The 22,389-nt window shown below is 37.3% G+C and overlaps 1 protein-coding gene across 4 annotated transcripts in view; it reads right to left on the reverse strand.

Moving 5' to 3' along the window:
- Positions 1-4,854: 4,854 nt before the first annotated feature.
- Positions 4,855-22,389, reverse strand: part of LOC149803121 (uncharacterized) — a 73,146-nt gene continuing 55,611 nt past the window's right edge. For all 4 annotated transcript variants that reach the window (XM_089952729.1, XM_089952730.1, XM_089952732.1 and 1 more), the window contains exons 10-14: positions 13,529-13,669; positions 11,452-11,551; positions 9,695-9,768; positions 8,553-8,585; positions 4,855-7,644 (exon numbers count right to left, since the gene is read on the reverse strand). In XM_089952729.1, coding sequence (XP_089808855.1) covers positions 7,507-7,644; positions 8,553-8,585; positions 9,695-9,768; positions 11,452-11,551; positions 13,529-13,669 — 486 coding nt within the window. In that variant the 3' untranslated portion in view covers positions 4,855-7,506. The remainder of the gene's footprint in view (positions 7,645-8,552; positions 8,586-9,694; positions 9,769-11,451; positions 11,552-13,528; positions 13,670-22,389) is intronic.

The following is a 22,389-nucleotide window of genomic DNA, read 5'->3' on the forward strand; positions in this document are numbered from 1 at the left end:
CCAAAAGTATGGTTTTCCCCAATGAATTACAGATCTTGAATGTGCTGATGTACCAATGGTCTTGATATTGCTGATATATCAATATTGTTGATGTATCACAAGAATATAATCAAGTATGTATTTGAATGAATTCACAATAGTCCCAAAATAGTGCTTTAGACCGAATTGTCAATCAGCAGTATGTAATTCCAGTTAATAGTTTAAATAAATACTTCTCAAGTTCTACTTGAACAAAGCTAAAAGTGATCCCACAAAGACTGATACTGAAATAGGAATGAATAATTATTTACATGATCTTCATTATATACAGACTAACACCTGACAAGAAATATGATACAATAAAATGCCCGGACTTAGGTCATTTATAATGGGAATTTCCATCAGACTCGTAAATAAGGTCAGGTATCTTTAAGTTATAGCAAACAATCTGACAATGTCCTGAACGCAAAACCAAGAAAAGACATTTTTAAAAATGACAATTGTCAAGTAGACCCAAACTCCTACCCTCGCTTACGGACAAAGGTCAAACATACAATACAAATTAAATATGCCTAACAGATGGACAACAAGCGCATCAAAATTTGGGCATAATTCGCACTGGAAAAACATTCATGAAACACTGATACTCGAATAGTTATTATTTGATACACAATACCTGAAATGACCTAACGCTAAACACCTCAAAGATGTGACAGACGTACATACGTACGTACATACGGAAAAACAATGTAACACTATATACACCTATATACTGTAATAGATCAGATTCTACTTCACTTAACTAAACCTTATTACCATGTATTGGTCTTTCAAAATTGACACAACAAAGTGATTTCTATCACTGATAATGAAGAACTTAGTAGATTTAGATTTTATAACGAGGTTTTAACAATTTTTCAGTCATATCGCTACGATGTCTGCAATGTGGCAGTTTATAGTGATGTCTAGCACTGGGGCATCATGCCGCAGACATGTAGCGTGATGTCCCACCCAGTCACATTATCCTGACACCAGGCCGACCAGTCCTAACACTAACCTCTTGATGCTGAGCGAGCCAGCTGTTAGTACCAATTTTGTAAGTCTTTGGTATGACTCGGCCGGGAATCGAACCAACGACCTCCCGCATCCGAGGCGGATGCTCTAACCACTAGGCCAGCGGAGCGGTAAATGACGTCGTCGTTTTGATTTTGTATAATGAAAAATAATTAAAACTAAGAGTGGAATTTTAAAAAAATTGTTTTGAAAAACCTTAAATAAAGCAAATACCTTGTTATGTATAATATAATTATTCGATTTCTGTTTTAAAATAACATTTTGTTCAATATGTAACTTTACTTTGGAAGGTTCATTATTCCACAATCGTTCACGAGACGGTACTGAAGCAAGGCAAACTCTGCCCAAGAATGTACCAGGTCAATGTGAATGGGGTAAAAAGTCACATGGTGTAAACGTTTTAATTTTGTATTTAAAAAAATTAGACATGGGACGCTTGTGGGATAGCATTTCAATCCAGTTTCCAAACTTTCTGACAAATAAATAAAAAGATTTTGTTTCACTATTGTTTATTTACCCCCTCCCCCAGAACATTTTGAAATGGAAACTTTTGATTCTGTAACTAATTAATGACGTAGATGCCCATTGAATGTTGTCTACGCCTGTACAATGATTTAATGTTCTGGGTTTTTTTTGTGCTTCACAAAAGGAACTGTACATTGAGAAAAAAAGACCCTGAAAGTTGAAGTATCCAATTGATTTGTTTGAAGAAAATTTGGTATCATTAAAATGTATTTTAATGCAAACTCCTAACATAGTAGCGTATGATTAGTCACCAAGTCTAAAACTTGCTTTTGAGAAAACCTTATAACTCCTCCATTTTCAGTTAAATGCACATGTATCGACGAACCTATCTTCTGCTAAATACAACACTGTTAAAAAGAAGATGGTTTAACATCACCTAGGACACAAACCTGATGGTACCGTACACCTACGTTGTGGCTTCGACATAAAGTGGCCAGATTAAACGGTTTTCGTTGTAAATTTCAGATTTTGCAGGTAATACAAAAATATTGTCACAATTCTACTCTACTAAAAAGGAATATAACGAAAATTTGAATACAAATGTGTTTGTTGATTTCATATAATCAGCTAAATGGATGATAAGACTGACTGCTTCAAACCGAAGTTCAGTGGTGGCATAAGGTTTGAACCCGTGGCCAATATTATATACGTGAACCAAAGGTTATTCCTGCTGTTGCTCTTGTTGTGGATCATGGAATTAGATTAATCAATACGGATATTGGTTTAGTTTCTTGTTTAACGCATCTTCGCTGGCAAAGGTTCCAACACGATAATTTTGTCAACACCATGGAGGACCGAACAGATATTTCAGTGCCTTGTCCAAGAGAAATGTCTTTAATGAGTTGCCTCCCTTAGTATGTAATGCCAACTAATCAAGATCGTGTAACAGCGGTGCATTGTACCTCAGCCGAAAATGTGGATACAGTTGACTTAAAAAGGAAGCTGTGTAAGTTTAACATCGAAAGCATGACTATATACCAGAGGGAAGCCATTACATGTGTATTTGAGTGGAAGGTATTTGTACAAACACGAACCGGTAGTGGAAAATTGCTTATTGATCAGTCCATACAAGTTGAGTGCTCCCCTTGACTCGATCATTAGGAACATTGTTCAAATCTGAATAACTTAATTTTGATTGGATGCAGTGGCTAGCCGTAGCATCCAATGAAATTCACAGACCCGAACCACTCAAATATCTGCTCGATATGCCAAAGTGTAGATAGGGTTATCATATAGGAACCTTGGGTAGCTAAGATGGGTTTAATGTCACTTTTAACACATACTGACTATATCATACCGAGGAAGTAGGAACTAACTGACTTGACTCAATGTTTGCACTGTATACTTGTTGTACATTGTATACTTGTTCTACAAGTCAGCAACCGTACTTTATACATTTTTTTTACAAGTCAATAGCTGCACACCGTGTCACATTGTATACTTGCACTACAAATCAAATTACACATACAGGCTTAGTATTTAATGAGGCAGTGTACAGATTACTGCGCATACTTGCACGAATAGATCTGCTTTACGTAGCTGGACAATGATGCTGTTTACACAAAATTATAGATTTAAATAAAAACGTAGATGTTTGCGTCGAGAGTCGTCCTTACATATATGTAATGCGGAATATCCATTTGATTTTGGAATCAGAAACTTTAATATAATAAAATAGATGATATTAAAACATTTGCAACGATGAAATGAATAAAATATTGTGTTACTTGTTTAAACGATCAGTTATATTTCTTCATCTTTTGCGTTATGGATGGAATAAAACTAATATTGTTTACAAAATAATTCTGGTGAGTGACCATTTATTTAAAATTTTGGAAATAACGAAAAACACTCTAAATATGGCGATATAATTCTAACAATGGCTGAAATTGTTTCATATTTTCAACAATTATTTATTTTATCGAATGTAATATCAGATCAGCTATCTGAACAAATATGGCGTGCGAAGTCTCCTTTTTGCTATTATCCGAATCAAGGAGTTTTACTTAATTTATTAGGAAAGTATTCAAAACCTCCAGTATCTGAACTTGTTGTAATTTTGTCCATGAGTCAGAATTTCTAATCATGCACATCACACCACGTCACAGTTTTATGAGTTTTCGCGATAGAAGGTTAGTCCGCTGACATCCACTTTTCAATAATGATTTTTGCCATACACAACTTGGATAAACTAGAAAACAAATGTCTTTGATAGCTCGAACTATACACCCAGTCCTCAAGCCTCGAAGATTGAGTAAGAACAATTTCACTCTAATGTACAATAAAGACTCGAAGATTGAGGAAGAACAACGTGGTTAATTTCACTCTAATGTACAATAAAGACTCGAAGACTGAGGAAGAACAACGTGGTTAATTTCACTCTAATGTACAATAAAGACTCGAAGACTGAGGAAGAACAACGTGGTTAATTTCACTCTAATGTACAATAAAGACTCGAAGATTGAGGAAGAACAACGTGGTTAATTTCACTCTAATGTACAAGTTTTAATCTCTTAACAGAATCGTTTTTTTGACACTCGTAAAGATGAGGAGACCAGAACGAACGAAGACAAGGTTATCATTTCTTCCAAATTCATTGAGAGCATTTTTTGGATCGTTTCAGAATTTTTTACGGAGCAGAATTTAAGTCACCCTATGGAGAAAAAACCCACAGTCCTATAATGAAATACAGGAATATAGTGACTTTGTCAAGACAGACATATTTAAAAAGGATTGACTGATTGGTGCATGAGGGCATATCGATACACGAGTGGTTATATCGTGCTGTGACAACTGGTGTCAATAGTTTTGTCCAGAGACACATCACGGTGGTCATTCCCGTTTAGCGTAGTAGGAATCAATCACGCACACTTCTGGCTACGATTCCAGTACGCTAACTACTAAGCCACAACAGATCATAACATCTAAACAAGAAAACCCTGTCCTGTACAGCGTGTCAGCCTTTATTATCTGCGACCATGCAGATCTCGGAGATCCAAGATTGTTGTTTTTGTCTGTGTTGCTGCAGGAACAAATCATATCATCGACGTGTGGACTCGACCATAAGACCACATGATTAATGGCGTTTATTCTAGATCAACCACTTAACCATAACGCAGATGGTGAGTCATATATTCTGTTAACGCGTCTAAAGGGCTGTACAGAATCTGTACTTTTCCCTAAAACTGTGTTGATACCAAATATCACTCACATCATGACATTTGAAACAACACAAAAAATTCTTTCACAGAGAAGCTATAAATGAACAACGCAGGATTGTCTGTTCACAAATTTATTTGTAATAATAAATGCAGAAGAAATTTTGAAATGTTTTCGACTACAGATAGATCACTAATACTGATCACAATTTTGCAAAGCAGGACAAATGACATGTAAATACACTGTTCTATATTTTAATAATGTAAAAAAAAGCAAATAACATATCTTATTTAACATAAGGGTGTCACATAGCTACCTGTCTGTTAAAGGTACTGGACTACCTGAAAACCTTCAAACATGGTCACGTATTATGTCAAGGAAGTGCCATGGATCGATATTCAAATAAAACGTATTTGCTTTTACATACAAATTGATTTTTTCTGTACACAAAACTGAGGTCAAGTTTGTTTATCCATTATAAACAAGGATTGTAATATCCCAGCCGTTTATAGCCAATAAATACTGTTATAACCGGAAAAACTACTTTGAAAGCACCTAGAAAGTTCGATAAATATTAAAGTTACAAGTATAATTTAACCTCTTCCTGAAAGATATAACATTTTTATTATGTTAATTGGGCGTTTGTTTTAATAAAAAAAACCTTCTTAATTAATATCGACAAGGAGAATAAAACATTTCAGTCCTAATACAGTTGTAAGATATCTCTGTTACGTTTCAATGTCCTTTCTTTGAAGGAGGCCCGTAATTTTATTTCAGTTTTGGCATGTTTCGAGCTTTCGAGGGTTGCAACTGGGGGAAGGTTTATCCCGGGACGACACAACATATTCGAGCGATGCCAAGTATTGAAGGGATTACACAGCACGTTCGAATGATGCCGAGTATTCGAGGGATTACACAGCACGTTCGAATGATGCCGAGTATTCGAGGGATTACACAGCACGTTCGAGTGATGCCGAGTATTAGTTGTACTCACATTATGAAAGCTGATTTCAAAAGGATCCAACAAGATGAGCAACAAATACATAAGCCAAACATAAAAATTAAATATAGCCAGGTGATTGATATTGAGAGAGACCAACCACGTATTTGACCGCCATACTTTTTCGAACTAGAGCCAAATGTTTGAAAAGATCAAGCTTGATTTAATTTTACCAGATTTGTAGGAGATAAGCAAGTACTAAATAAGATCATAATTAATAAAATCAAATTCCTAACAATACGAGCAGCGCTTGCTAATGTATTCTGTCACTCTGTGAATTTCCTATTTATCAGCTGGTTATGGTGCTTGTTACCTTATTCCTTCATTAGCACTAAATCTGTTGTAACTTATATCCAACGAGTCATTAGGTAGTTAGTGATATCTATAAATTACGAAAGAAGCAATGAAATAGCAAAAATGTATTTTGTACTGACACGCAATTGTTGACAGTAAGGTACTGTCTGAAATGAGCACGAGGTTCCAGCACTGTGCCAATCAGTACTATTTGAAGATTTTTGAAGACATTTATAATCTTGTCAAACCAGTTAAAGAAAGCTAAGCTCATCCTTGATTTGTATTGAAGACACCATGTACTGTAAGATAACTTTTGGTATCAAAGAACCACTCCTTCTCTCCTCTCTAAAACCAACCCCAAGGCCAAGAGTATGCTTCTCCCTGGGAAAAATTTATTATACAGCACCAAAGCATTCTTTCTCCTAGTCCAAGTCTTGATGTCACTATGGCGAACGAGTTGGCATGAGGATAAATAGTTAAGCTGTCCACCTCTGCAGGACACACACACTGATAAACACCTCTGCAAGACACACTTACACTGATAAACACTTCTGCAAGCCACACTTACACTGATAAAGACCTCTGAAAGACACACACGCACACACTGATAAACACCTATGCAAGACACACTCACAGACACACACATTGATAACGCCTCTTCAAGACACACACACATGCACACTGATAAATACCTCTGCAAGACACATTTACTCTGATAAACACCTCTGCAAGGCGCACATTTACACTGAAAAACACCGTCCCTTTCTGTGGGCAGCCAAATGTTTGGACTTTTGAACAGACAATTGGCTCTGACGGCACCTGTCGGAACTATAGAGACACCATACTACCTTTTTTTTTCTCTTGCCAGAGCCATTTCCTCAGGGGAAAAAGTATCCAAGAGCCGTTTTGCCTTACCACTTTTAAGACAACCGGTTGACAAATTTCTAGCAAAAAACAGGGGAGAGGGAGTTAACTAACTGCAGGAGAAACTGTTTTGCATGGAAGAGTAATCACAGAGAGACTTTTCCGGGGTGGGGTGGGGTGGCAAAATATATTAAAAAAAGAGTAGTTTTTCCCCCGAGATTAAATAACACTAAACCTTGGAGACATTTTGTCAGGAGTGGGGTGGAAATATTCAACAGAGACCTTTCTTCGGGGAAAGAGACTCTATACTATTTTGTCTCTCGGAGTAGAATCACGAATCTAGAGCAGAGTTTCGTGTATTGTCTACTCTGTGTCTATTTTTTTTCAGGGGTGAGACGCGAAGGGTATTGGCTTTGGGGAAAAATTACGGTCGGTATAAAATCAACACTCCACAAGTTTACTCGGGAAAATCATTCATTCCAATTCTTTTCCAGTCAACTGATAGCCCTAGCGAATTATCAAAACACAATGTGATTTTTCCTATAATGAGCGGACAAATTATCCATAAGATGACGGACATGATGGTACACAGTCAGTTGGACTGTACACAGTCAGTTGGACTGTTTTCTAGGAAGAACAACGGGTGGTTTAGTGAACTGCCTGGTTGACGATCTAGGAGGTGGCGGCGGTGGTTCCTCCTCGATGGTTTCAATCTGTGAGCGCCGCAGCTGTTGTCCAAGAGTCATTCTCTGCAAATCAGACGATTATTATAGATTCTTCCAGCATAATTGTTTTACAAATTAAGCAGCCTTGAACACATTTAAATACCCGCCAAACAAGTATGTGAAAACAACTAATTGTAATTAAAATTGTTGGATGCGATATATACTTTTTATATTGTTTGCATTTTCAAATTATATCTTTGGCATTTTAAGTTGGGAAACTTGTTCTATTCTGCATGAAATAGCATAGTTCTAGCGAGAAAATTATCTTGTTTTTGTGTTTTTATGTAGCTAGTGCAGCTTTATCAGTTCAGAATATGTAAAAATAAAAAAACGATAACTCCAACAACAAGAACAGCTGTCACTACTACACAAAACTGGTAGATAAATTTAGCAGTATGGAAAATTTACACTCCAATCCATCGATATTACGATATTTTTCAGGAGGGGATTCCCGCTATTTTCATCGAAATCGTCAATCTCCGATCTTCAAAGCCAGGCCAACACGTGGTTAGCCAGGTGCTGGTTAATCATGCGTTGTTTGAAGGTAGTATATTCATTTTTAAGAATGAACTGTAAAAATCTGATCAGTTTAAAAAGTCATACATGTCACACATTTTTGAGCTAGTAGTAGACATCGTCACTATCAAGGGAAAATCAGCATCAAAGATCACTAACAGAACTGTCTGGTCAAAGAAGGTATAACAGATAACAGCTAGGTGCTGGAGTAATTATTATGTATTATCTTAATTACATACGTAAGAAGCGGTAAAAACGTGTGTCGCTTGAATTAAATAATTTAAATTAGGTGACTAGATGTTTATTTACCAGATAAATATTTTTAAAGATATCGGAAATCATTAAACATGTCGACAAAAATTCCCGTTACATTAAACCAATGTCTATTTGCGTACACAACAAAAAAGGATACTTACTGGGTCTCTTAGTACCACAAGTCCATCGTAATTCTATAGAAAAACACAGATGATACTTGTTTTAAAAATATGTTTAAAGATACCATATATTAAGATTAAAATTAATTGTTTTTACGTACTAGAGCTTATGGGACAGGGGGATTTGAAAACTATTCGAAATAAATTTTCCATTTTTCTTTAACCTCACTGTTGTTTTTATTTTGCCGGTGTAACAAGGGTTACAGAAACGAGTAACAACAACGGAAAGAAAAACAGTTTATTATAAAAGAAACAAATTAGCATCAACGTAATATACAACTATTTAGACACAGAACTTCACACCCATATAGCCCCAACGTAATATACAACTATTTAGACGCAGGGCTTCACACCCATATAGCCCCAAAGTAATATACAACTGTTTAGACATAAGCCTTTACATCCATCCCCAGCCGAGTCATACCAGAGACTTACAAAAATGGTACTAGCAGCTGCCTCGCTTGGCGCTCAGCATTAATAGGTTAAGGACTAGTCAGCCTGGTGTCAGGATAATGTACTGGGTGGGACATGATGCTACATGTCTGCGGCATGATGCCCCAGTGCTAGACACCACTATAAACTGCCACAATGCAGACATCGTAGCGATATGACTTAAAAATTTAAAGCTACGTTAAAAATCAAAATCACATCACATCACACACCATCAAGCCCCAACGTGATCACATGACTTCCCATTCCTCAAGCCCCAATGTGATATGCAAAACTGTTTGGACCCAGGGCTTCACATCAATATAGAAATAAAGCACTTCACATCAATTATATAAATATATTGATCTTATGTTAATTTTATTTATTTGGTTTTTGTTCTCACTGCATGAAATCGATAATAACCTTTATATTCAATAGAAGTAAATTCCAGTAAGATATGTTTGCATCTTAACGCATGTATATATCAATTACTTTTGCCATTTAATGCTAAATAAAGTTATAAATATATAAGCAGTAGATAGACAACTTAAGAAAACCTATCACACAAAAATACATTCTTGATTAAAGGGTGTTACTGAACTGCATAAATATAATAATAAGAAAATAATATTCAAAATGACACATAATTGTACATGTATTAGGTATAATATTCAATTGAACAGAATCGTAATTACCTCATCATCATCCGATATTTCGTGGCAACTCACAGCACTGTCCCGTGTTCCTGAACTGGATGAGCTGGACGAGCCTTTAATATGAAAGTAAACGGACACAGTTTTAAACTATTCGGTATATGAATGCATTAGAACGGTGCAACTTTAAACTATCCGGTATATCAATGCATTAGACAGGTGCAACTTTAAACTATCCGGTATATCAATACATTAGACCGGTGCAACTTTAAACTATCCGGTATATCAATGCATTAGACCGGTGCAACTTTCAACTACCAGGTATATCAATGCATTAGACCGGTGTAACATTTAGGACTTTAATGATTCATTTACGTATGCGATTTGCGTACCAAACAAGAATGACGTCGCAAACAGAATAATGAACTAAACAAATTAAACTATAGGACTCTCCCCCTGCAGCCCTGTCTCCTCGCAATAATTAGAATAAAAACGCATTTGGAACCTTATACCTGATGACCACGATGTTTCCTATAAATAACCATAAATCATAGTAGGTGCCTGGAACATGCACAAATCTGCGTCAGTTGGAAGCATGGAGGTATACAAATGACGTTGATCTATTGTTTGCTGTGCATGAGCTGGGTTCTTGATGTTTAATGCAAACATGTGTCATATGTGTAAAACATTATTATACGTTGTAAAATCGAGCTCATGAAATTCTGTAACCACTAATTTAAAAAGTACTGTAAATAACAACATGTAAAATGGCACGGTCAATTTTATCGAGTAACTACTTTGAAATAAGACATGACAAGCAGTGAAAAGTTTGCTGATCTGAAAATATTTCACTTGCAATTAGGCGTTGAAGCATGTACCAACGATTTTTACTGTGATATGAACGAGCTTAATAATTTCCTAGTCGATGAACATTCTTAATTTCAAGAATAACAAATTAAAAGAATAAAAAATAAAAATAAATAATGATAAAATTTAAAAGCGTAATACACAATAGGAGGGGGCCCAGATTGGCCGAGTGGTCTAAAGCGCTCTCCATTACGGATCATTGTCATCTCACCTTTGTCTGTGTGGGTTCGAGTCTCGGATTCAGCCAAAGTGGGTATGTGAGAAAGCTTGCCAGTAGCTTCTCGTGGGTCGGTGGTTCTTTACGGGGTTTTCCCGGGTTTTTCCTCCAACATTAATATTGGCCGCCATGTATAGCCTATCGTCTGCTGAAAAATGGCGTTTAACCCTACAACAACAACAACAACAAAAACAACACAACAGTAGTGATCAGTATGGGGTACATAAAGTCAGTTTAAGGAAACATCTTATTATATAGTTGTTGTTTCACACGAAGTTTTATTTTTTTTTCTCCAATTTAGATAAAGTACATAAAATACACCAAAATAATTCCAAACTTGAGTCCATATTTTTGTTAAACGTGCAATATATAGTGCTACATCACATGGGTATCAACATTTTTGTTTCATTACGACATCAGCAAGTGACGATCGTTTGAAAATAAAACAGTGGCTGCCAAACATCAGCAGCGACGTTTTTATCTTCTTCTTCTGCTCCTTTTTAAAGTGAGTGAAAAATATTAGATACAGGTATAAGAGATTTTGAAAAGAGCAATAAATGTCTTGAAGGTGATAAAATAAATTTAGAACAGGTAATTGCCCCGTGCTTATGTATATCTGATGAATGAAAGTTAGAAACCATGAAGCGATTATTGACAATTCTTCATGATGAAAGACTGAGTTGTACTGGTCCTAATGGATTTCATAGGTTCTTACTTGTTGTACTGGTGGAGCTTAATCGCTGATGTAGACCGCCGTCGGAAGGTCTTCTGTTAGGTTTTTGAAATGCTCCATACGGGATGGTGGAAGGAATGTGCTGAAAAGAGTATATAATTTGAAGTTACATGAAAGGTAAAGGTGTTCTAAAAAGAGGAAGGGCTTTTAAATCTATTAGCCGAAGTTAAAATGTTACGGACAATCAACCCCTACTGTTCCAGTTATGCGTTTAAAGCATTTGAATACCAGGTCGCAAGGTTACACATAAATTATTACAATTGATCTCAGACTCAACTCTGAATGCTGATATCCGATTGGTCAGTGATTTGACACTAGTCAATTAGATGTCAAAATTCTGATTTTTGTCTAACCTAAATGTGAAAATTTAGAGTAATCTCTGGGCCAGGTGAATGGTTTCAGTTACAGCATTTGATATTATAGCTGTGTCAGACATTACGTGTTCTCGTCATTTAGACCTAAGATTCAAGAATAACATACACTTCATTGACGAAACAAAATTCACATTTTGACCCGTGTACGAGTTTGTTTTGGCACAGGGATACGCCGGGGCCTTTTTGCTCTGCCATATTCATCCGCTAAATAAAAAGACTTGTCCTTCAACTCAGAAACACGAATGCGTGTTATATGTATTATATACCTTTTTTTTACAAATAAGAGTTCCAATCGGTGTACCTAAAAATATCGAGGGGCGAACATCAATGCAAAGTTCCAGTTTGTGTGTGCAATAAGGAAATGCGGACGGAACTTTCTAGCCGAAAACCCGATCACCCATATAGTATTAACTGGGTCTGCAATAAGTGAGATACATATTTGGAGCGTCAAGTTGGCATCGTTCGTTGGTGACCACAGAATGCAGCCGAAAATGCTAATTTCAGGACTGACGTATACTGTCTCTGACCAAGCAGAGAATCGGGAAGGTTTACACCCATTGAAGAAAATAGTCACGTTTAAAATATTGTTCCTAGTAAATAGTTACAACATTGAATTAACTCTTAACTTGTAATGCGCATTTTACCACCCATTACATCTTTATTTGTTTAAAGTTTTCACCGCAATCACATTAAGAGTAAATGCATTGATATGAATCGCTACAATCAAGGGCCAATTATACAAATTAAAACTGTCGAAGGGATATAACGAATCAACTTGAGAATGAAATGCTTTCCTATAGTTTTCTAAATCGCTGAATGATGACAGAATAAACAAATAGAAGCTTAGTTGTCACATGGTCTTGATGTTCGAATATAAATATAAAAATGGTTTGACAATAAGGACTGACAATTGATACAAAGGCTTAATAATCGCAGAAAATGAATATATGTTTTAGTAAAGCATACCAGTTAAAGAAAAAAATCACTTATACAAAAGATATTCATTCCATTTAATCTTTTACATAAAATTAATAATTTTTCTGTCATAAATTTCAGTTTAATTGTTTGTAGCTGTTAGGTGTAGGCACATACCTAAAGATGCTGCCCTTTACGTGTTGACTTTCAAACCGGACTACAAACATACGGGAAAATGCAACAATTACTGTCTATGTACTGACAGTGACTGACCAATCAAAAATATCCCCTCTCGTAAGTAGGCAGGCTTCTCTGTAGTAAAAATCAGCCATTGTAGCGAAAGAAAAAAAAGGCTTGATTGTTTATTTCAGCGTCAAGATGTTATGTTAAGTACATTTGTAACCGTTCGATGCCTTTAATCACAGTGACTGTTTGTTCTGTGAAATGCTCCAATCTATTCAGTGTCGAACTGCATGATGTTGAAATATTAACTCATTTCCGGTCGAAGCCGCGCATCGAGCCAAGTGGTCTCCCTTCTCCCCCTCCCGGCGACTATAAAAATAGCAACTACTAGTTGCTTTTGAGAGGTGGGCGCAATGCAGATCAGTTAACAGGCTTGGTGGCACTGGAAAACGTCGCTTAAAGTTAGGGGTCGCTTCACAGAGATAGTCCTATGGAAAGGATGTCCGGTATATCTAACACCGTACAACTGATACTTCGAGTACATTCTATATCTAGTCCAGATTCTGTATAATTTACAGCACACTTACCTCAATCTTTAAGGGCTCGTCCTCTTCTTGTTTACTTCCTTTTGATCGAGGCTTGAACCGTCCGATCTGAGATTGCTTTTTCCCTTTTGTTGCCTTCCTTAATATATCAGCATGTTTTTGTCTGAGCTCTTGTAGCTGTCTCTGAAAACGATGAAAATACTGTCATATAACAAGTCAATGTATAATGAGGATTTGAGACCACGTCTAGTCATAGTGCTCGTTTTTACTGAAACTAACCCTACTATGGAAGGCAACAATAAAAAGTGAAAATCCGTCATGTTTTAAAAACCAAGCCTGCAATGTCCTTGAGCACGCTTACATGTACATTGGGTAAAAAATCCAATATAACGTTATAATATGATGTATATACCAATGGGATACAAAATTATAACATCGCATTGGCTTAAGATGGGGATTCAGGAAGTATGTGGGCGAAAATATATTTATAAATATTGTAAAACTCACAAACAAACATTTAGCAAAGACAGCAAAGGTCTTAGACCGTGTTTGAAATATGACGCTGGAAAGAAAAAAAAAAACAAGAAATCGGTTATGTCGAGGATGAGGATCTCTGAATAAATACTCGAACACTGCCATAAGAAAATACATTTTTACAGCAAAGTGGATGCGCTTGGTGAAATAGAGTTCATTTTAAATTAAATAATATTAATTTATATATTCTTGAAGTATGCTAGAGTTCACTAGGTAAAGATTCCAAACCGAGCCATAAAGCAAGACTTACAGGCGTTGTTAGGCGTTGCTGATGATCAACCACGACAAACAGTGAAATCACTTCGTGAGGCAGTTGCACGGCTAAATCTCGAGGTTTTGATCCAAAGGCCGAGCGAGAGAAAGTTATCCAGGTAATCGAAGAAGAACATCAACGAAAAATGGCTGCAATGACTGCATCTGCAGCAGCGTTACAAGCTCGTAAGTGTTTCAGAACACCTGATTTTATACCAAAACAACGCCTTTGTGATCTTGTAGATTATGAAGCTGCCATTCCGGACATGCATGAACCGCACCTTGATGCTACTAAGCTGTCCTTCCGGACGAGTATGAACCGTGCGGAGGAGATGCTACTAAGCTGTATTTCCGGACGAGTATGAACCGCGCCTGGATTCTACCAAGCTGTCATTCCGGACGTGTAGGAAGCGTGCGTAGATGCTAAAAAACTGCAATTCCGGACGAGTATGAACCGTGCAGAGGTATTATTAGGGCGCTATCGGCAATGAGATCAGAAATCGAGAAAATAATAGTACAACATCATGCTGAAATAAATCTCGATGTAAAGGTCAATACATTCTCCTGATAGATTTGATTAAGCCAGAATGCGAAGGAATCGTAAAATATTTTTAAGTAACGCCCTTGTAATATTGGACTATAACGAGATAGAAAACGAAATACATTGTGGTTTTCCTGGAATAATAAAACGGTGCTAAAAGAATACAAGAACCATATCATAATGGACGTTAATCACGTGTGTTAAGCTTCACAGAAATTCCTCCATACCAACCATTTCGTGGATTAAGTTATATTCAAACACCTATATTTATTCACCGCGGGCTGTCATCAATGTGATAAATATACGAAGACAAATGCTTCGCAAAGGCAGTTTATCGGCGATACATACAGCTGATGATCATACCGACCAAATCAGAAAATAACAACGGATGAACGAGCACCGGTTTCGTAAAATTCAAATTCCGGTTCGAGTTCTGACGTTGAAAAGTTTGAGATGCTAAATCTGGGCATGGCAGTAGACATATTTAAATGGTATTATAGACTTCAACAGATTCGAATTGGAAAGGAGCAATGACATTGTTGAACGACTGAGACAAACAGCATTACGTCTGAATCAAAGAGTTTCTACAGATGGTCTGAATAACTAATAAACGCGAATATACAAATTTTCCCCATGCACGTTTTTAGTAGTAAGCGGTTAGTGGATGACCACGATTTCTATTGTGCTGGTATCTTTCACAAGCCATAGAGAATTTCCATGATTGAACCTAGAAACATATTTTTCAAGGTCAGGAACACTGTTCAGGAGCCGTGCGTGATCTACGCCGACACTGAATGCTTGAATATCGCAGTAGCATCCCTCGAAAGTGTCGCCGCTACTTGTCAACCAGCCAACAACGAATCAAAGTTATCCGATCAAGTTCCGTGAATATTTTGTTACATAGTTGTTCGTGCCGATGGGCAAACTAATCAAATGTGTTATATTGTGGAGAAAATGCCGTTTTTAACTTTACCTGGTCTGTTATCGATTAAACGACGCGGATCACACAGTTATTAAAAAATCCTGCCGACATGATCCTGATGATATTGACGATATCGTCGTGTTTAACAGTGCACCATCGCGTTGGATTTGTGAAAATATCTCCGCAAGAAATGAATGTTTTTGGCAATGATTGACATATCACTGGCGCATCGTTACGAGTCTATGCTCTGAAAACAAGTAAAACAAATGAGTGAAGACAACAAGCTTTGCAGCAAATAATTTATTTCCCTAGAATACAAAGTGAAAAATGAGAAAAGAACAAATGGTTATACGAATTAAATTTTTAAAAAAATCAAAGAATTACAAACGGAGTTCTTAGTAATAAAAGTTCTAAGTTTATCTCAGTTTAAATACCGATGAAATTCAAAATGGAAGGCGATGACGTCTGTAATAGTCAGCGTTATACTGATGTGTCAACATGATCTTGTTGAATCACAGAAAATATTATTCCAGTTTTGAATTACGTATAAATTACAATGAATGTCTTTATCAAAGAATTATCAGAGCACTTTTGTATCTCCAGGAAAAACAATCGCTTAAATTCAGTAATCTGATGAAAAATAAAATTCGGCCCAAATTGGTCACAACATAATACAACTTAACTTGTCAAATGTTTTAAACCCAACTGACAATCCTTTATCAAAACATCAGTAACAAGTGTAACTAAGACGCAAAACAAATTCCCGGACGAGAGTCAAAAGTTCATCATGCTGAAGAAGAAGAAAAGAAGTTTGTTTACAACTGACACATGTTTGATGTCACGTAGTCCAGGTATGACCTTGGCTCAACTTGATGATTCTTACTCTGAGAAAGATAATATTTTAAAAAATTGGTTACCAAAACTGCCACTGATTTTGGAACAAGGTCAGCAACAAGATACAATGTATCTATTGTTAGTTGTTTACATCGAAAATGAAAAAAGAAGAAAACAGTTCTGGACAATGTCAAATCCAGTAAACAATGTTACGTTACAATATTCTGTAATGGAATAATTTTTTTTTATAAAAAAAACCAAACAAACAATTAAATTAAATATACATAACAGCGTATAGAGGAGCTGCTTGTGATCGTTAGCATAACTACGAATTTACACAGATAAACTCAAGATCCCGGTAGTATTTTATAATTCACACGGTATGACAATGAAATGATCATGCACCGAGTTGCCGATGTGAAAAACGCGGATCTAAGCGTTATTCCTAACAACACGAAGAAATATGAAGCCTAAAGGATTGGCCAGCATCAATTCATCGATTCATCGATGCATCGTTGGATAATCTCGTATCCATTCTACCCAGTGATATTTATAAGATACCAAACAAATTTTCAATCTGCAGTTGCTTAACCGAAAAGGAGTCAAGCTACTCTAGAAAGACAAAGATTTGTTACTGATGCGTGTTATCGCCGGCAACATCTGATCGGACTTGTCTGAGCCAAGTCTACGAAACGACTTTGATACCAGCAAATATCCTAATAATAATCCGCTGTATATTGAAAAGAAGTTTTCAAAAAAGCGGGAAGGATGAGACATCTGGATAGCCAATCACAGAATGTATTGTCCTCCGAAGCAAAATAATAAAAACACATAATGTGTTCCTCAAATTGTCGTCCGAAAGTGTCAAAGACAAATATGTAGGTGGAATACCTTCTCATCCCCCTAGCAGGCCACGCGGAAGAATATTAACATAAGACCAATCTGATCCGAATTATAAACCGACCCACCCCCACATCAAATAGATGTAATTAACGTGACGGCCTATGGTCAGATGCGTATAAACACGCGATAATCCTAAAATAGACATTGGTGGTCATTCCGTACCCACGGAAACGACTTGAAATTCCTCCCAGACAAATAGTCTACTAGGAGGCCGCGTCTGTTGCTCCTGCAGTCCTGACACACTCGTGCGTTGAGCAGACCGTGGCAGTTGTGCCAGATGGTAAAATATTAGATGGCCTGAAATATTACTTTGATCTGAATTTGTGAATATACTGACAGACTATATCGCCTAGTAGCACGAAAGTGTCCACCTTCAGGGCATATAAAAAACCGAACTAAATTAATTTCACATACATTCAGCGAAAACGTTTTTGCACAGAGCCGCGTCCTTGGTAACTTTATTTCCTGGGGTTACAATTTTACATTTTACGCTGAATTGTGTTAGATGGTGTTAAGCCTGTCGTACGTGTAATTTCATTATTTAGCTTCAGTACAACCGATTGAAGCCGATTAACCCACTATAGAGCTCGATCATGATAAAATTAGTACTCTTCGCGTATTGATACCCAAATAACAGTTTTGCAGCTCTACGGTTAAATCGTTCAACAATGGCCTGATAATGATGATCGTTGACATGTCCACGACAAATCTGTGCTTCATGTCGTTTCATTTAGCGTCGACTCTGCTCAGAACAAATATTTACCAGGATCCACATGTAAAAGTTATGGAACTGTTGGTAGTCTGGGCGCGTAGATACATTTAAACGCGTCTGCGATGCTTGTTAAGTTCTTGGACGGCAATGTTTCAGATTGGTTATATAGACTGCCAATATCAAGAGCAGTTAACGCGTAGTTGTATATATATATATATATATATATATATATATATATATATATATATATATATATATATATATATATATATATATATATATATATATATATATTGTTTGCAGGCGTCGTGTACATTATCGTGTCGTAAAACCAAAATATCAGCCTGATGAACTTCGTTTGGCATTTTAACAACAAACATTTCTCGTGTCATTCTTTTGTGCTGGTAAATATATTTGCCACAACGATTGTTTCTTTTCAGCCAAGCTAGTGTGATGCTATAGCTGACATGAGCTGCGTTTGCTAACTTTTCCCGTAGCTGTGATATGTTTTTAATAACCACGTGAATTATAATAAGTGGTGGATGTAGACCACTCAGCACGTTTTGGTCGATCCGCTAGTGAAGGACTTGTCGTCCAAGGATTGCTAGCGTGCTGAACATCCATCGTTTATTGTATATTTTCGCTTATTGTACATCTCAGTGGTACCTTTCTTTTTACTAATGACGTACTAAATGCGCATCACACTAAAGGTTCCCTACGTACCTGTCGAAGATTTTTCCCCACCAAGGACTATTTTGTTTTATACCGCCTACGACGATCCAGTATGCTACACGTTCATCTACGGCTGGTCGTGCGATTAAATTTAAACCATGAATCAAACTGACATTGGCGATTTGTTTTTGCTATAGATCTGCTGAATTAATAGTCAGCAGTATCAACTCGGTTGACAGTTTCTTCACATGCTTTTGGCCGGCTGCTCTTATATCCACTTTGTCCAGCAAATGAATATTTCATAATTCCACAGTGTGTACATAAAACACAGATGGCAAATATTCCATTGGTCGGCTTGACCTGGATTACAGTTTTAGTTGTTTTTTTCTCCCACGACAACGTACACAATATAAACTGATTATTACGATTATTCATAATTGTATTCATAATATCATCAAATGGTAACCAGTCCATATGCGTCTGCCTGACGCATTAATGAGTTTCATAGATTGCTTTGGTGCTCGTGATAGCAATGTTCTCGGTCCACAAGCGGACCAAGGACTTAAAAGAAAGTCTTGACATGATTAATTTTTTCCCGTAGGGGTATCAACTCCTGCTCGCAAAAAGACATCATGCGGCATTTCCAAATTCGATCAGATCGATCATTATTATTCCGTCCAGATCAGGAACGACTCTACTGTGGATAAATCTAATAATGGGCTGACTTATTTGCGATAAATTATATATAGTTGCATCGTCGTCAGACGATCAATCGTGCTTCGAAGTACTACGCGATTTTAATAACGTTGGAAGTGTGATAACTGATGATAACGACGATGAAGACGCCCCAGTCAACTGTATCACTTACGTCAATGACGCGCCATGCGTGGACGATTTAGAAGCATCGTTGAATAATCGAGTTGTATATGACCATGTAATGCTGGATCGTTAGAAGTATTCCGAGCGTTTTTTTTTTCGGCGGCCGACATGAACATGCGGACGTGACTCAGCGTTACACACAAGTCCTTAAATTGATCCGTATTAAGAATGGTATTTAACGGAGTCAACGCGTATGGATTAGCCAATATTTATTGAACTTTAAGACTATATGGCAGTCTGCAGTTTTTAACTTGAAGATTGTATCGCAGTCCGCGGTTGAGTCACGAATATGCTCGACGCGAGAAAAATTGCACAGAAACTCAACACGGGTTTCGAACAAACATGTGCTCTTCTGATTGCGCTTACGGAAGAAATTACAGCTGTGTCAACCGATATGAATCGAACACCACCATCGCCTGGTCCAATCGCGAAAGCAGAAAACACGTCAAAGGCATCAAGATCGCCACAAGACAAACCGCGCAGCCATCGAAAAATCCGCAAAGAAATCCAAGACGTAGCTGGATTACTTGCGATAATGGAATCTGCATGAACAGGGGCGTATATAATTTACAATAACACAGTAGCATATCCGCCGGATGTACCCGCGAACTGGAGAGACTTTATATTGTATCGTACAAGAGTAGCCCCAATGAAATTTATGGGAGAAACATCATGTGACAAGAGCACAGGGTGTTGATTATGGTCTGTTTATACATAATGTTGAATTTTATTTCAGTCAATAACACTGGTCTACAGCCAAAATGCTTCCGAAATAAATGTAGTCAAACTTGACTAAATCTGGGTCACTAAGAACGAAAATGATGCTTAAAATGGGTGATTGGCTCTAGTTTTAAAGATATAATACTGGGTCAGTATATACGACCCTTGATATGGGAAAGGCGGATGATGTGTGAGTTATAAAGGGAAGAGATCTCAATGTAGACCAGAAATAACTAAAATTACATCTGTGACTGGATCTATGAATAAATCTATGACTGGGTTTGGGCAAAACAATGAATGATACAATCTGAAGCTGGTATTGCGTCATACATGATATGAATTGTATCATGTTTTTCCTAGAAGTCATGGATGATGCAATCAGATCTGGCTTAAATCACTCTGCTGAACAAATTGCCATATATCAGCTCTAGAAATTAGACAATGTCGTGCTCTCTTATTTGTCAATGATTGATTTTGCAAACGGACACATTTATGTTTAGCCGAAGTGAGCAGAGACGACTCGTACTTGTATGAACAATGCAGATAACTTCTGCCATGTTTGTGGTGAAGTGACTTTTACATCACCATAGCGCATTATAACCACTATGGTTAAGAAAGCATATCATCTCTATTTTGGCTGCAAAATTGGAGATCAGGGCAAGAGGTGGGCCCCACACATATGCTGCAACACTTGTGCAACAAATTTTCGCCAGTGGTTTAACAGGAAAAAGAAATCTATGCCTTTTTCAGTGCCAACGATTTGGAGAGAGCGAACATATCATGCCAGCAATTGTTACTTCTGCTTGGTACCTCCAGTTGGGAAAATTGTGTCAAAGAAGAAAAAGTGGACTCCGCATTATCCAAACATTCCGTCAGCTATACGCACAGAATCATTCTCACTTGAGTCAGACGAGGAAGAGGAAGAGGATAAAATGTCTAGTCCTGAACCATTAATGTCCCATGACACATATTTTCTCCCATCCTCCTCCTCTGAAGCACACATCATAACACAAGGTGAACTGAATGACCTTGTCAGGGATTTGGAACTATCCAAGAGTAAAGCAGAACTGTTGGGCTCCAGACTACAGAAGTGGAATCTCTTGGCAGGTGATGTTATGGTTACCATGTTCCGTGATCCTCAAAAGGATCTTGTCCCATTCTTCTTCATGGAAAGTGATACTGTAGCCTGCAACAACATCGATGGTGTGATGGCAGCCCTCAACATCGTTCATGATCCACATGAGTGAAGAATGTTCATTGATGCATGGAAGACGAGCCTTAAATCTGTTTTGCTGCATAATGGCAATGTTTCGCCACCAATTTCAGTTGGTCATTCAGTCCATATGAAGAAAACCTTTGAAAACATGAAACAACTTTTAAGGTACATAAACTATGACTAACACCAATGGCAGCTTTGTGGCGATTTGAAGGTTCTTGCTCTTTTGCTTGGTCTGCTGACTGGATACACAAATTAATGTTGTTTTTTCTGTGAATGGGATAGTCGTGGAATAGATTCACACTACATCAAAAGAGATTGGCCACTCCGACAGTCATTGGAGCCTGGGAGGAAAAGCGTTTAGCATCCACCACTTATTCAATCAAGGAAAATTTTGTAACCACCTTTGCACACCAAGCTGGGTCTGATGAAGAACGTTGTCAGGGCCATGGACAAAATACAAGCAGCTTTCAATTACCTCTTGGCAAATGTCCAAGGTTAACTGAAGCTAAGATAAAGAAGCTGTCTTTGTTGGTCTTCAGATTCGTGAACTGCTTTGAGATGATGCATTTGACCATGCACTGCATGGCAAGGAAAAGACGGCATGGAAAGCCTTCCACTTAGTAGCAACAAATTTTCTCGGAAACAACAAGGCAGACCATTACTGGGAATTGGTGAAACCCTCCTCAAGACATACAAAAGCATTGGTTGCAACATG

Source organism: Sinohyriopsis cumingii, chromosome 3, assembly GCF_028554795.1.
Source record: "Sinohyriopsis cumingii isolate HCF-2022 chromosome 3, ASM2855479v2, whole genome shotgun sequence".
Lineage (NCBI taxonomy): Eukaryota > Metazoa > Mollusca > Bivalvia > Unionida > Unionidae > Sinohyriopsis > Sinohyriopsis cumingii.